This window comes from Chinchilla lanigera, unplaced genomic scaffold (assembly GCF_000276665.1).
Source record: "Chinchilla lanigera isolate Chin_1 unplaced genomic scaffold, ChiLan1.0 scaffold00019, whole genome shotgun sequence".
NCBI classification, from domain to species: domain Eukaryota; kingdom Metazoa; phylum Chordata; class Mammalia; order Rodentia; family Chinchillidae; genus Chinchilla; species Chinchilla lanigera.
Genome location: NW_004955420.1, coordinates 6,616,136 through 6,631,382, shown reverse-complemented (window position 1 = coordinate 6,631,382; position 15,247 = coordinate 6,616,136). Strand labels below are relative to the sequence as shown.

General features: G+C 35.6%; 1 protein-coding gene across 5 annotated transcripts in view; it reads left to right on the top strand.

Moving 5' to 3' along the window:
* Positions 1-15,247, top strand: part of Tbl1xr1 (transducin (beta)-like 1 X-linked receptor 1) — a 158,953-nt gene that overhangs the window by 74,099 nt on the left and 69,607 nt on the right. For all 5 annotated transcript variants that reach the window (XM_005383024.1, XM_013513515.1, XM_013513512.1 and 2 more), the window contains exon 2: positions 2,066-2,134. Coding sequence is in view for 3 of the 5 variants with exons in the window: in XM_013513512.1 (XP_013368966.1) it covers positions 2,066-2,134 (69 nt within the window). In the remaining 2 variants the exon portion in view is untranslated. The remainder of the gene's footprint in view (positions 1-2,065; positions 2,135-15,247) is intronic.

Below are 15,247 nucleotides of genomic sequence, written 5' to 3'. Positions count from 1 at the left end.
TGTGTTGCACGTGTACACCTGGGTGAGAACAAGTATCTTTTGGAGTAGAGGGTGTTAGTCTTTTTGTGTTTGTTTCTGATTAACACGTTGTGTTTCTAATATATGATACAGCGAGTCAGACCTGCATCCTCATTTGGCCTTATCAGAGCCATATATAACATGCTGCAGTGTTGCTTGGAGGAGGGAGAGTTGGGGTTCCACAAGGCACCAGTGGCAGTCCTGTTCTGTCATTTCCTGTCCTGGACTTACCATGTACTATTCAGTTTGCTTATTTACTTACGTTTGATTACTTTTGTGAATTATACTATCCGATTTTAACCAAATCTCACAAAAGGATTCTCGCAAAGAAAGTCCATATAAAAGCAACAGTAGGAAAAGTAATACAGTGCTAGAGCTGATGCTTATAAGCTACAAAAATAAACTCTTCACCTGCTATGAAATGATCTAATAATTTTAGAGGTATCAGAGTATCAAGAAAGATGTGTGAAACATAGACACATTCACTCTTAGTACTGCTGTCTTTTTGTGAGTAGATTATGCCTTAACATACAAGTTAATGAAGTTAGTAGGACTGAACAGGATCAGAAAAAGACTGTTACACATGACCATAAATAAGGCATTTATCTTTGTTATTTATTTTTGTTTGGTATCTATCCATCTCATCTATATTAGGGGCATACATTAATTATTTATGAATAAATAGAGTGCATGTATCAAAACCTTTCTGATACCAGTGCTTCACTGATTTTTGGATAAAAAGCACTGTGTGGCTTTAGCTCAAAAATCATGAAAACTTTGTGGTAAAATACATGATTTTCATGAATAACCCTGAGGTAAATAGAGTCCAGTGATATCTAGTTTTTGTTTAGAATTAAGTCATGATGATATCTACAGAACAGTTTGCCTATGGGTGCTAAAAGGATCCACCACCTAGCTCCTCATATCAAAGTATAAGCATCTCATGCCCCAAGACCTTGGAACTGACTCCTGTAACTTATCTTGTCTCACCAGAAGTTGGTAGGATATTGTGTGTTGCCGTATCCATCTATAATTTCAGCAAGCTTGTAAATGTTACTTTAACCCCTGGATCTCCTTATGACTTAGCTACTTGAAAGTAGTATAAGTAGCACTAAAGTTATTTAGTATGACCTTGGAGTCAATCATCAGGACTCATGTATGTTTCAGTCAAAGATAAATTGGGAGCGGGGGTAGGATCAAACTTTAGGGCATTTAAAGTATTTTTGTGAGAGGCTGAGACCCAGGATCTTGAGTAGATGGCTCACTTGAGCAGTATGGTAAACAACAAAACCCCAAACAACCCCTCCCCCCCAAGAAATAGTTCTGCAGTTATTCAGAATATTTTATAGTTATCTTTTCAGTGTTTACTCAGTTGATTCACCTTTTTAGTATAGGAGGTAAATGTTATGGTAACATTCCTTTCGGTGGCATCAGCCTGATACTAATCCGGCATTCTTGGAAAAATTTGTACTTCACTCTAGTACAGGGTGGAACACGTAGTGGTTCTCAGCATTTCACCTGAGGGACCCCTCCCTGAAGCAGTATGTGAAGCATTAACTTTTATATTTGCATAAAGGCTTCATGGAGTATAATGTACTGTCTTACCGGCTGAGAATGGTTGGGGTAAACCCTGTAAAACGTGAACTCTGAAGAGATTACAGATGAACATTCTAATGTTTCAAACCAGTTATACTTGTCTTTATTAATCAAAATGTGTAGAATGCAAGATTACATCATTTTCTACAACTTGTGGTCATATTATAGAAGGTAGTATATTGGTCCCTAGTGCAGTAATATTTACATGAGTTGAGTGAATTGGGTTGAGAGCAAATTCATCTCTTTGAGTCCTATTTTGTTCACTGGTTACACACTGGGCACTTAGTTGTTGCTGTTTTATGATAGCAGTTTTGCTTGGGGGAAGATTTTCACTTGTTTGGGGACGTTCAGGGCATAAAGATTATTTCAAACACACACAGTTTGAACTGAAAAATCTTAAACCGAATCTGTCCTAGGGCACACTGAATAGTTTCCTTTCTTTTTTTTTCAGCAGCAGCAGCTTGTGATTGGCTGTACCGGATATTCAGTTGCACATCCCCACATCAATGCACTGCCAATGGTAAGACTCCCACTCCCACCACCGGAGTGTTTTCGTAGCTGTTCATTCTCCTCTTGTTTTTTTTTTGGATTTTTAAAAACGTTTGAAGTTTCCTTAATAACTTGACAAAAGATAGGTTTTAAATATACAGTTCAAGGTAATTATAATGACTTGCATTGAGCAAAAGAAACCCCTACTTTGAAACTTTCCATTATCTGTACTTTCTATAACTTCTTAACTGTGGTTATCAGGATTTAGAAAGTATGCAGTGATGGTCTTGTGTTTTGTCAAATGAACTGTATTTTGTGAAAAGATTTTCTTGTTAAAAAAATTCAGTAGCTCTTCTGTTTGTTCATTTTACTAAGTTTTTGGGTATTACGTTTATTCTGGTATTTTTACTTAGCGTGTCACTAAATGGCTGAAATTCTACTTATTTAGCCATGCTTATGTCATTGAAAGACATTTTTTAAGTTTTTCATTGTGGACTATAAATGCCAGTCATGTCATAAAGCAGAAAAATTGCTGAGCTCTGTAGTACCAGTTCTGGGATTTGCCTAATTTTCTGAATATGTTAAGAATCTGTGATGACTTTTAAGAAGTGTTCTTGAAAAAGTAGATAATGGAATTGGTTTAAATTTCTGAAGTGTATTCTAGATATAGACTGAGTGAGCTTGCCACTTAACTGGAAATGAGAATGATTTTCCCTTATAAAAAAAGGACATTTACTCAAATAGTCTTGGCATGTGTTTTTTTTTTGGGGGGGGGGCGTCAATACATAGCAGGAGAATGATTTTCTACTCTTACTTTTTTGGTATTTAGGATCAAAGCTAGAGCCTTGCACATGCTAATTGCACACTATCCACTGAGCTGTAGCCTAGCTCTAATTTTTACATTTTTAAAGAATTAATTACTTCAGAAATAGTATCTTCAGGGGCTGGGGATTTAGCTCAGCAGCACAGCCCCTGCCTGGCAAGCGCAAGGTTATGAGTTCGATTCCTGGTACTGGAGGGGGGGGAAATAGTATCTTCTATTTAAAAATGTTTTCCATAGTACATTACCAAAATTTTTAGTCATTTTTACTTGGTCAGATTTTAGTTTTAAGCATTAAATAAGAGAACTACAGAAACTGATTCGTTTATAGACTGGTGAGAAATGAAAGTGTTTCAATCTGAAATAAAAACCATTAAAAATTAGCAAGAGCTAGAATAAGTAAGGTACCTGTGAAAGTATTCTTAGAAAATGATTTATTTTAAAGGTGGACTTGTAAGTATGTTGGTGAAGGGGCGAATTTCCTTGGGCTCAGTTTATCTTATGAGTTCTTCCTGGGAAGAAGGATCTTTTCTACACTGCCCGAGGCCCCTTCTCTCTGCTTTCTCCACCACCTCCCTCTTAACTATTCCCACACTTCAGCACTTAATGGAGGAAAGTGAAGAAAATTTTAAAATATTTTTTCCTCAGCTTTGTCTAGCACTAAGGATGGATTAGTTTTTTCATTAATTTATGAAATGTGGTTCTTTAGATTGCTTGGGTGACTCATTAATTATCATTAAATCTGTTTTTTGCTGTTAGTACCACAGAGCTTGTTGTGTAACAAGGGAGCAACTCCATGGTACAATCAGTGTTGGCTGGGGAGTATGTGTTCTTGGCTTTTTGAAGTTCATATTTGAAGCCTGTTAATTTTGTAGGTTCTTGGAGTCTTGCTCTTTGTGGCATGTCCTCCCTGGGCACAGTCATGCAGGCCTGTTGGCTGTCTGAATTGTAGACACTATATAACCGTTTACTGTGTATCTCTTTTGACGCTTATCTTCAATGAATTTTTTTTTTATGTACCACTCCTATAGACTATCTTGATTGTTTTCTTTTGGGAATATTTTGTAGACTATATTTTAAATTAGATCTTCCCAAACACAGTTACCAGTTTTGTTGAAAATCTCTAAAATTATTTTTATGTCATAATCACAGAAATTTGCTGGGCGTGGTGGCGCACGCCTGTAATCCCAGCACTGGGGAGGCTGAGACAGGAGGATCATTGCAAGTTCAAGGCCAGCCTGGACTACAAAGTGAGTTCAAGACCAGCCAACTACATAGTGAGACCCTGTCTCAAAAAGACCCCCCTGCAAAAAAAAAATCTCAGAAATTTAAGCTTGTTACGTATGTATAGGTTAGTTTTAAGAGATGAAGAAGGCCAAGGTTAAAACAAACATGCTTATACTCTAGCTGGGAACCCTGAAGTCATTTCTACATGTTTGGACAGTGTGCTAGTAAGTGTATAGATACTGATTCAAAATGGTGCTTTTCCTAGGAATCTCAGAAGTGCCATAGTATTCCAGGCTGAGTCTGTGCGATCTAATACAGCAGTTTTCCTTCAGCCATCCTTTCACTTTCTGCAGTTTCTGTTATCATTGGTCAATCATTTCCACAAATAAACAATTCATGAGTGAAGTGGTATGCAAATAGTTGGGATTGTGGTTTCAATTCATTTGGAATTCCTTTTGAAATCCAGTAGTGGGATTGTAAGACCCTATGGCAATTTTTCATTTTGTTTGTTGTTGTTGTTGTTGTTTGGTTTTTGTTTGCTTTTATTTTTGTTTTGAGACGGGTCTCATTGTGTAGTCCAGGCTGACCTTGAACTCACTATGTAATCTCGGCTGGCCTCAAACTTGTAAAGATCCTCCTGCCTCAGTCTCCCAAGTGCTAGCTTTATAGGCCTGCACCATCATGCTCAACTAGGGTTTTTTTTTTTGAGAAATTTCCATACTGTTTTCTGTAGTTGCTGCGTTATTTACATTTCCCACCAAAACAGTGCATCAGGATCCATTTCTTCACATCCTAGCTAATACTTTTAATTTGTGTTTCTTTTAATAGTGGTCATCCTAGTAGATGTGTGATATTGACAAAAAGTTGTTCATGTCACCACTTTAACAGCCATTTAGTTGTTTATCTGAACTGCTCTTAAATGTGTTTTTATAGAATGTCAACAAAAAATCCATTCATTATATTTATTTAGTTGCTTTGTATGTGTTTCTATTTATATAATACTTTATTTATCTTGTAATATTTTTATTTATCTTGTAGTAGACTGTTCGTCTTTGTTTTTTCAAATCAGTAGTTGTATCTAATGGGCTTAAACTAATAGGGCCACCCTGTGCCCATTATTTAAGTGTTACTGTGAGTTTTTGGATTTGAACAATTGATATCTTTTATTGCATTGTGGCATTTATGCTTACTGGTGACAGATTGTCTTGGCCAAGGAGCTTTTTGATGTGATTCCTGAGTCCTGAGTCATTTTGATGTGATTCCAGTAGTTTTTGATAGCACCCTTGCTATCTCATGTAGCAAGATGTTAATTTCATCTCATACATGCTGTTCCTTGAGCCCAGAGTCCTGTTTTTGTTATTTGTTGTGTTTTGTTGTTATGTATGGTTTATTGTGTGTTTTCGGTGAAGAGCAGTTCTTGGAGCTACAGTCTAGTGCTATGGGTTTTTATTGCTTCTGGTTGAAAGAAGCAATAATTATGTTGGCTATTTCTGTTAAAAATTTGTGATGTTTGTCTTAAATGTAAATTCCATATTTTTACTTGTTTCTCATGATGAAAAACTCACTGATATTACATGAGCACATTTCTTTTATATATTTATGGGATTATATAATATACATATCACAAATGTATAAATTAGGAAATATTTAAATATGAAATGTAAAGGAAATACAAGTGTAGAAAACCTATTTATATTAACAGGCATTACCTTATATTAACATTAACCTAAACACAATACATAATTAAATATATACAACTACTTTACATAGTATATTTTTTAATGTATTTAAATAAGCATCACAAATATTATAACTGAAAACAGTTTTTTTTGTTTTTTTTTTTTGCCAGTGTTCCACTGGGATTTACTGTTGATAGTGCTGTGTTTTAATGCGCCTAAATTCTCGTGTGATCTCTCTGGCTCTCAACTTGATTATGTAGTTAGGATTTAAAAATTTAGATTTAATTTTGAGCCACTTGTTTCACTTTTAGTAGTTAGGATTTAAAAATTTAGGTGTAATTTTTCTTTTGTAAGTTCATTAAATATGTATACCACTTCAGATTAAGGTACATTCGTCCTCCCCTGTAGGTTACTATGCTGTTTTTCCTTAAACAGTTACGTTTATCTGACTACTTCTACAAATATAAGCAAACATAGGAGTATAATTAATACTTGGCAGATCAGCTGATAGCACCATGTAGAGATAGTCCTCACTCTTTTAAAGATGCATAACATGCTATTGTCTGTATATTCCACAGCTGTTTTAAGAGTTGTTTTATATGAAAACATAAATGTGCATTTAATTTTCACTTATTTTTGCCATATTCTTTCAGGTATTATATGATTTTGATGTTCCAGCACTGAATAAGGAAGCCTGTTTTCCCATTCACATTGTGTGTGTGTGTGTATGTAAAATAGATGAGAGAAATGGTATCTCATTGTAGCTTTAATTTACATCTTTTCAGTCTCTGTCCTTTTTTTCCAATTTAGTAGTTGTCCCACAACTTCTGAAAATTTAATTTTGTTTAACAGGAATTGCTACTATGCATAGAACTGTTAATCAGTTGTTTTAGGTTAGATTTTGTGGTATTGAACACTTGATGATTGTAAGCATTTGATTTGAAAGATGAATCCAGAAAGTTGTAATGGTGGAGATGGGGAAGTGATAAGGAAGAGGATAAAGAGAACAGTGCAGAGTACCTTAAAGAATAGGTCATTGTCATAGGCAGTTGGGCCTTCACTCATGTGGGGAACCCCAAGGGATAGAGTATAGAACATGTCTATGAGTTGTTTGTTCAAGGGGTGAGGAAGCTAGGGTAACTGTCTACCAACCTTATTCATTATTAGTGGAGTAATGCTTTGAGGAGGGCAGAGTGTAGGCTCCTTGGCACTTTTCCCTGACATGATCTGTGACCAGGGAAGGCCTTCAGATGCTTTGTGGTAAGACACTGCCCATCTGCTCAGGAAAGTTGAGTGCTGGACTAGGTACTGGTCTGTACCAATGACTATTCCATTCATTTGGCTGAATTTCCCAGTGGTAAACCACCTCTTTCATTTGTAAACGCTCATGTGTTTTTAAACATCTCTTTTCTTCCAAAACTTGATTAATTTAAAAGAACGTGTAAAACTAATTTATGGTTTGTCAGACTTAAGGTTAAGACTTCAAAGAGTTGTGTCTCTATAAAGGGATAGCTACCAAGGAGAATTGTATTATCACTTGAAAGGAAAAGAAACTGGTTACTTACATGGATTTAATATTTATTAAATGCACCTGTAGAGCTTGTGATCAATTACTGTTGTAATTTAAAAACTGATTCTTCATGTTTCAGATAATTTATGTATCTCTTTAAGTTCCTAGCATAGACACTGTCATCTAGGAGTAAAATACAACTCCCCACTTACTATCTCAAGGAACACAGAATAGTGTGAGAACAGTACATATACCTACTGTAAAGAGATTGAATGTTTAATGGAGTTAATGTTCAATGTTAAAGCAAAAGATTTTTATCATTGAATATTACATGGCTTATTTTTAAGTTTTTCTAACCTTTCAAGTACCATACTATAGTCTCACTAGGTTTTGACCATTTAGGTTTAGATTGCTTGTTCCTTTTTTTTTATTTTGAAGATTAAAACAACTAACAAAGTAACAGTGAAGACAAAAAATAAAAGTGATACATGACCTCAAAACAAAATGATAGGAATTAACAATGGTTGCTACATTACATACTGTGAACTTCAGTGAAGTTGCTCAGTCCTCCAGATGTAAGAATGTAAGACTGATCAAACAAAGACAGTAACAAGTAATAAGAAAAAAATTGGAAATGATGCAGAGCTTCACCATACGAGTTGGTAGGAGTTCAGCAATAGTCCTTATACTGCATATTGTTGTTTTCAGATCAGACATTCTGATTACCAGATTCAAGCTTGCAAAACTGGTCAAGAAAAAAGAAAATTTTTGTATACACAGGATAACTAGGATAATTGTACTACTAATATGTGTTGGTTTATTGAAAGGAACTTTAATGTGTAATTGTTTGATCAGTCTTGCATGCCTATATCTGGTTATTTGTGCAACCATTTTGAAGATGACATTATGTGATATAGTAACTACTGTTAATGTCCTATTACCATATTTTGAAATTCTGTATCATTTTTATTATTCTCTATGCTGTTTTATGTATTTGTTTTTGTTATTTTGATTTTTTTCTTTTCTCTTTAAAATGAAAAACAACTTATATGTATATGCAAGGAGAGCTGGGATAGGTGTACTGCTGATGTCTATGGTTTATTGAAAGGAACAGTCAATGCTTAAAATTTTCTTTTTTCTTGAATTGCTTGTTCTAATCTTTGTAATATGACCATAAAACTTGCTTATTTCATATGTGTAATGAAAACATTTGGAAAACTCTTTCCATTCTTCCTTTTACCCATCCTCCCAGTGGATGACATTGCGTGCTTTTAAATTTTTGGTCCAAAGAGAAGTTAGCATGTTAGTGTTTAAAAGGGATTTCTAGTTTTGTGTGTCCTTATTTGCTTCTTTAAGTTCTGCCCTTTTACTTAAGCCAATTCCTGTTATGTCTTCATTGAAACCTAGGTTGTGCACCAAGCCTATTTTGTTCTCTTTTACTCCTTTTATCTCCTGTAAGAAGAATCTTTTTTAAAAAGTTGAAATGCTAAAATTCTTATTTCATGTATAAATGCCATTCATTTCCTGCATTTGATGGGATCAGGTTCTGTATTCCCTGATACTTAAAAAAAATGAGCATAAAAGTTTGTGCATTTGATAAAATTTCATAGAATTTAAATCAGATAGAAATATTTTAAATGTGTGGGAACACCAAAAGATATTTTTTTGATAAATTTAAAAGTTTTTTGGTAAATGAAAAAGTAAATAAAAGACTGTTAGTTTATGTTCTGTGATAGAGTAAATATATTATTTAAATATCACCATAACTGTTTAAAGTTGTTGTTACGCATACTTTATTGATGAGCAAACATTCTACTACTTTTAACAAAATCTTCTCCATAGGTCTACCATTTATCCTAACAATGTGTTTGACTTCTATTCTGATAGAAAGAGGTAGGCACTGTGGTTTGGAGCTAGAGTGGGACCCCAGATTCTCTCAAAGATCAATTGTTAAACTGTATGTTATTTTGCTTGACAGTTAGGAAAAGAACTATGACAGGGTTTATTAAATAATTTTATGAATTTAAAACTAGAGGGTTCAATTTTTGCTAATATATTTAACCTTTTCATTATTTCCCGTTGAAGGGAAGAATTTCATATTTTGGCTTACAGGAAGTACCTTTTTCAGTTGCAGGTAGGATAGAATAAATGACTGTTTCGCTAAAAACAAATACTTGTTAATTCATTATTTTCAAACAAGGTCCATACATTTATCTGCCATTAAAAAAAAAATTGTGGGCTCTGGCCACAGTACATTGATGGGAATTTATTTCAAAAACAAACTTTCTGTGGTCTTGCCTCATCCATGTAACAGAGCAGAAGCCTTTATTACAGCCTCCACCATGTAGTTTTCTTTGTCTTGTGTGAATGTATGGCAGACTGCTCACATCTACACACATAGGCTCTTTGCTCTGGGCTGCTCATCCTGTGACCGCTAATATGTAGCCCTGCTCTGTTCAGTGTGGTAGCGTGCTCGCAACGTGTGGCTAGCTGTTGAGCACTTTAGAAGTATGTATGATTGTTCAGAATTTATATGTGTTGTAAATATAATGCTTGTGTGGTCTTGAAGATTTAATTTTAAAACAAGGAAAACATATAATATGTGTTTAAACATATATGTTTAAAAATAGAGATTACAGCAGGCCCATTCCCCACTCTCTTCTCTTGTAGAGGGTGTGTTCCAGGATATTCTTCAGATCCCTGGAACTGGAGGGTGCCATCTCCTATGTGTATACTTACTATGTGTTTTCCTATATATACATGCTTAGGATAGCATTTAATTTATAGATTGGGTACAGTCAAAGATTAATAACAGTAACTGCTAGTAAAAGAGTTATAACAATATCATATAAAAGTTATTTAAAACTTAATGGATTTAAAAAAAAATTTCCATTTATATTATCCCATATATATTGTATGAATGAATTCTACCCCAACTTACATGGTTAACATAAAGCTTAACATGTACATATATGATTTGTGGGGTGCTTTGCATTACATCTGTTGGACTGTTGTGTTCCAGAACGTACTGGTCACGGTTACCTTACTTCACAGTTCACTCCAGCCCACTGAAGAATGTAGTGATGCAAAGTTTCCATTTGGTTCTTTTTCATAGTTTCTGCTCCATAGAACGTCTCTCCCTGTTATTTCAAATGTCTCTCTGATAATCTCACCTCAGAATATTGTCAGGATTGGAATTGGTTATTGTGGTTTGCTTTGAGAGTTGGCCGTATTGTCCCAAGTCTTTGTACGTTGAGAAATTTGGATTGTATCCTCTGTGTAAAATGTTAATTTTCTTATTCTTAATTTTTTTTTTTTTGTTTGTTTTTGTTTTTCTCCGGTACCGGGAACCGAACTCACGACCTTGCGCTTGCCAGGCAGGCGCTTTTGCCGCTGAGCTAAATCCCCAGCCCTTATTCTTAATTTTTAAAAGATTAAAGTAGGTCATAATGACGGCTAGGCCCAAACTATTAAGCCTTGTTTCATCTGTGAGCAGACGGTTTGGTGTCAGTGTAGTGTTTAAAGCCTTTGTTGTGCTGCTTTGGGGCTGTTCCAGATGACACCTGGAGTATTGTTTACACCTTTTATTCTCAGAACTTTCCAGTGCTTCCAGATGAAGTGTGTGTTACCTATGCATACCTTGGGATGTATTTCGTACTTGGGTTGGTTCCTATACACAATTAGGATCCCCTTCTGCAGGATCCCCTTCTTCATCTCTCTAGCCTATTTTCTCGTACTGTTTCACCCTTGGAGTCTTAATTTCCTCGTGTACTTTGGCTTTTTTGATTGAAAGGAACTCGCTCAGTCAAGTTTCTGAGGTGAGGAGAGTAGGATACAGAAGAAAAAGGTACATCAGTAACAGGTTGTGGCTTTTGTTTTGGGTGTGTGTGTGTGTGTGTGTGTGTACATGTGAACACACAGTTCTGAGGACTGAACCCAGGGCTTTTGCACTGGCCTATATCACCCTACCCCTCCATCCCTTTTAAAATATTTCTTTTTTTAATTTTGAGAAAGGATTTTGCTAAATTCCCGGGGCTGGGCTTAATCTTGCCCTGGCCTCCTGAGTGTTGTGATTATAAGTGTTATATCATTAGGCTCAGGTTGAAGGTGTTAATTTTAAAGTGTAATTGGTAGTTTTATACATTCTTTTATATGTTTAAAAAGTTTTCAGAAGACACTTATTGAAGAAAGACTAGTAGGTAGTAATTCTTGAAGCCAGATTCTTGTTGAGGTACTGTTTTTGTGGCACTTGTCAAAATTAGCATTATTTCTTTAAATTTGGAAATAGTGTGAAGAGCTTATCAGTGACATTCTTCTGCCTGTGCACTGAACTCTAAACTGCTTAGGATGCACAGAGATACAAATGTATAAGTTTAAAAAGTGAGATGGAACATTTGCATAGTAATTTGCTTAGAGCAGTCCCTGAGTTTATCCATGGTTTCACTTTCTGAGGTTTCAGTTAACCAGCAGCACCACAGTCTAAAAACTGTAAATAGAAAATTGTAGAAATAAACAATTACTAAGTTTAAAATTATGTGCCATTTTGAGTATTGTGATGAAATCTTGATGTATCCCATTTCTTCCTGTGCAGAGTGAGAATGAGTCATCTTATCGTCCAGCAAACCTCTGGTGTGGGCAGACTTTTTCCACTAGTGACTTACTAACCATTTGGTTTATCATATTGACCATTTCTGTATCACAAGAAGTGCTTGTGAGTGAGCCTTACTTTACTTAGTAATGTTCTCAAAGTGCAAGAGTAGTGCTGGTGACAGTTTGAGTGTGCCACTGTTTCCTTCAAGTGAACAGGTGGATGTTTTATGTAAGGTATTTTGAGAAGCCCCCTTATTCAACCCTCACTGCAGTATGTCTTCGTAGCCCTATTTTATTAATTTGTTACTCTGCCTTATACATAAATAAATTTACAGGTATTTGTAGGAGAACCATGTACATGCACCGTATGTACGGTTGGTGCTACACATTGTTTCAGGCCTACTGTGGGCCTTAGAATGGATCCTTGATGAATGTGAGGAGACTACTTATTTCAAAATGATTAGCAGAGACTAAGGTACATTTGGCAAGGACCAATTCAGACTCAGGTATGATTAATAGGAGAAGCAATCCCAGAGAATGTTTATTTTGAATACATTTTTGAAAATACTGTTAGGAGGAATGATTAGTTTCTCTCCCCACATTGACCAATTTTCATTTATGAAGAATGGTTTAAGACAATTTTTGGTGCAGTATATTTCTTTTCCTTTTAAATAGAAAAAAAATTTCAAAAGATAATAGGAGGGTAACAATGGTTCATACATTGTGTATTGTTATTTTTAAATTAGTTACTCAGAGTACAAGATAGCAGCATTTAATTGTCCACACAGTATTAGCACAAACCTTTCTTTTCAGTAAACTCAGAGAAATTAGTAGCATAACCATTCTATATATATATTGCTTTTCCCTTCCTTTTTTTCTCCATCCACCCTCCTAGTTTCTATTTCTTTTTGGCATTTCTTCCCATTTTACAATATCTATTGTACATTTTGGATCTTACTTACTCTTTCAGCTTCTCACAGTAGGGAGACAACACAATGTTTACATTTGCTATTCTGATTTATTTCTCTTCTGAGTATGATCTTGAGTTGCATCTATTTACCTGTAAAAGTCTCAAGTTTATCCTTTTTGGTTTTTCTCCGGTACCGGGAACCGAACTCACGACCTTGCACTTGCCAGGCAGGCGCTTTTGCCGCTGAGCTAAATCCCCAGCCCCCTCAAGTTTATCCTTTTTTATGTCTGAGTAGTACTCTGTTGTATAAAAAGACTACATCTTTCTTATCCATTCCTTGGTTGATGGGCATTTGGGTTGTTTCCAAGATCTAGCTATGACAAATGGTGGTGCTATAAACATGGATGCACATATATCACTGTGGTATTATGTTTTTAATTCTGTGAAAACACCCAAAAGGGGAATAGCTGGGTCAAATGGAACCTCTAATCCTAGTTTTTTTGAGAATTGCTACACTGATTTCCTTAGTGGTTGCACCAGTCAACACTACCAGTAGCAATAGGGAAGGCGTCCTTTTTCCCCACAGCACCTTCAGCATTTATTATTGAGTGATATCTTGATAACAGCCATTCTTTCTGGGGTGAGAGGGAATCTCAGTGTTGTTTTCATTTGCTTTTCTCAAATGACCAGTGATGTTGAACATTTTATCATATATTTATTTGCTATTTGTATTTTGTCATAAAGCCTTTGCCTGCAGCAGTGTGTTCAAGAGTTTTCACCTATTCTGTCTTCCAACAGATTTAATGTTTCTGTTTTAATTTTTAGATCTTTCACCCATTTCGAGTTTAGTGCATGGTGAAAGTTATGGGTCCAATTTTAATCTTCGGCATGTACAGAGCCAGTTTTTCCAGTGCCATTTATTTATTTATTTATATTTTTGAGACAGTGTTTTACAGCGCAGTTCAGGCTGGCCTTGAGCTCACTTTGTAGCCTAGGCTGATCTCGAACTCACAATGATCCTCTTGCCTCAGCCTCGTAAGTGTTGGGATTACAGGCCTGCGCCACCATGCCCGGCTGCAGCACCATTTATTAAAGAGGCTGTCTTTCTTCCAGTGAATGTGTTTGACCCTTTTGTCAAAGATAAGTGGCTAGTGTATGTCTGGAGTTGTTTCTGTATCTTCTAATCTGTCCCATTGATCTTCTTTGGGTCTGTTTTTTTGCTGGTACCATGTTATTTTTATCACAGCTTTATAATGTAATTTCAAGTCAAGGTTGTAATGCCCCCTCCCTTGCCTTTGTTGCCTAGAATTGCCTTTGCTGTTCTAGGTCTCTTGTGGTTCCAAATGAATTTTAGAATTGTTTTCTCAAATTTGTGACATATGCTATTGGAATTTTGATCAGAATTGCATTAAATCTGTATAACTGTTTTGGAAGTATGGCCATTTTCACTACTTCCTACACTAGAGCAAGGGATACCTTTCTGTGTTCTGATTTCCTCTTTAAGCTCCTTTTTCAGAGTACTATAGTTTTCAGTGTGGAGGTCTCTTACATCCTTCATTAGACTGATTCGTAGTTACTTCATTTTTTAGATGCTATTGTGAAAAGTGATGTTTTTCTAATTTGTCTTTCAGTGAGTTTGTTATTTGTGTACAGGAAGACTTGGTTTTTGAGTGCTGACTTTGTATCCAGCTACACTACTGAACTTGCTTATTAAATCTAACCGTTTTTAGTGGGGCTTGGGGTCTTCTATGTAGAGTATCATGTCATCTGCAAATAATGATAATTTCTTCCTTTCCTATCATTAGTCCTTTTCGTTGTCTAATTGCTCTGGCTAAAGTTTTCAAGACTATGCTGAATAAGAGTCATGACAGTGGACATCCTTGCTTGTTCCTGATTTTAAATATAAAGCTTTCAGTTATTGTCCATTTAGTATGATGTTGACTGTTGGTTTGTCATAGATGGCTTTTATCAGATTGAGGCAAAGACCATCTATTCCAACTTTCTATAGGGTTTTTATCATGAATGGTTGCTGGACTTTGTCAAGAGCTTTTTCTGCACCTGTTGAGATGATCATATTATTTTTGTCCTTGGCTCTGTTAATATGGTATATTACGGTTTTGATTTACCTATGTTGAATCATCCCTTTATCCCTGGAATGAATCCCATGGTGTAGAATCTTATTGGTAATTTGCTGCATTCTGTTTGCCAATATTTTATTGAGGATTTTTGCACTTACAGTATCTTCATTAGGGAGATTGGCCTGTCATTCTCTTTTAGTTGGGTCTTTTTGCAGTTTTGGTATCAGGGTAATGCTTGCTTTCAGGAATGAATTCGGGAGTATTGCTTCCGTTTCAATTTCATTGAAGAATTTGAGAAGTGGAGGTCTTCTCTAAATTTCTTGTAGAATT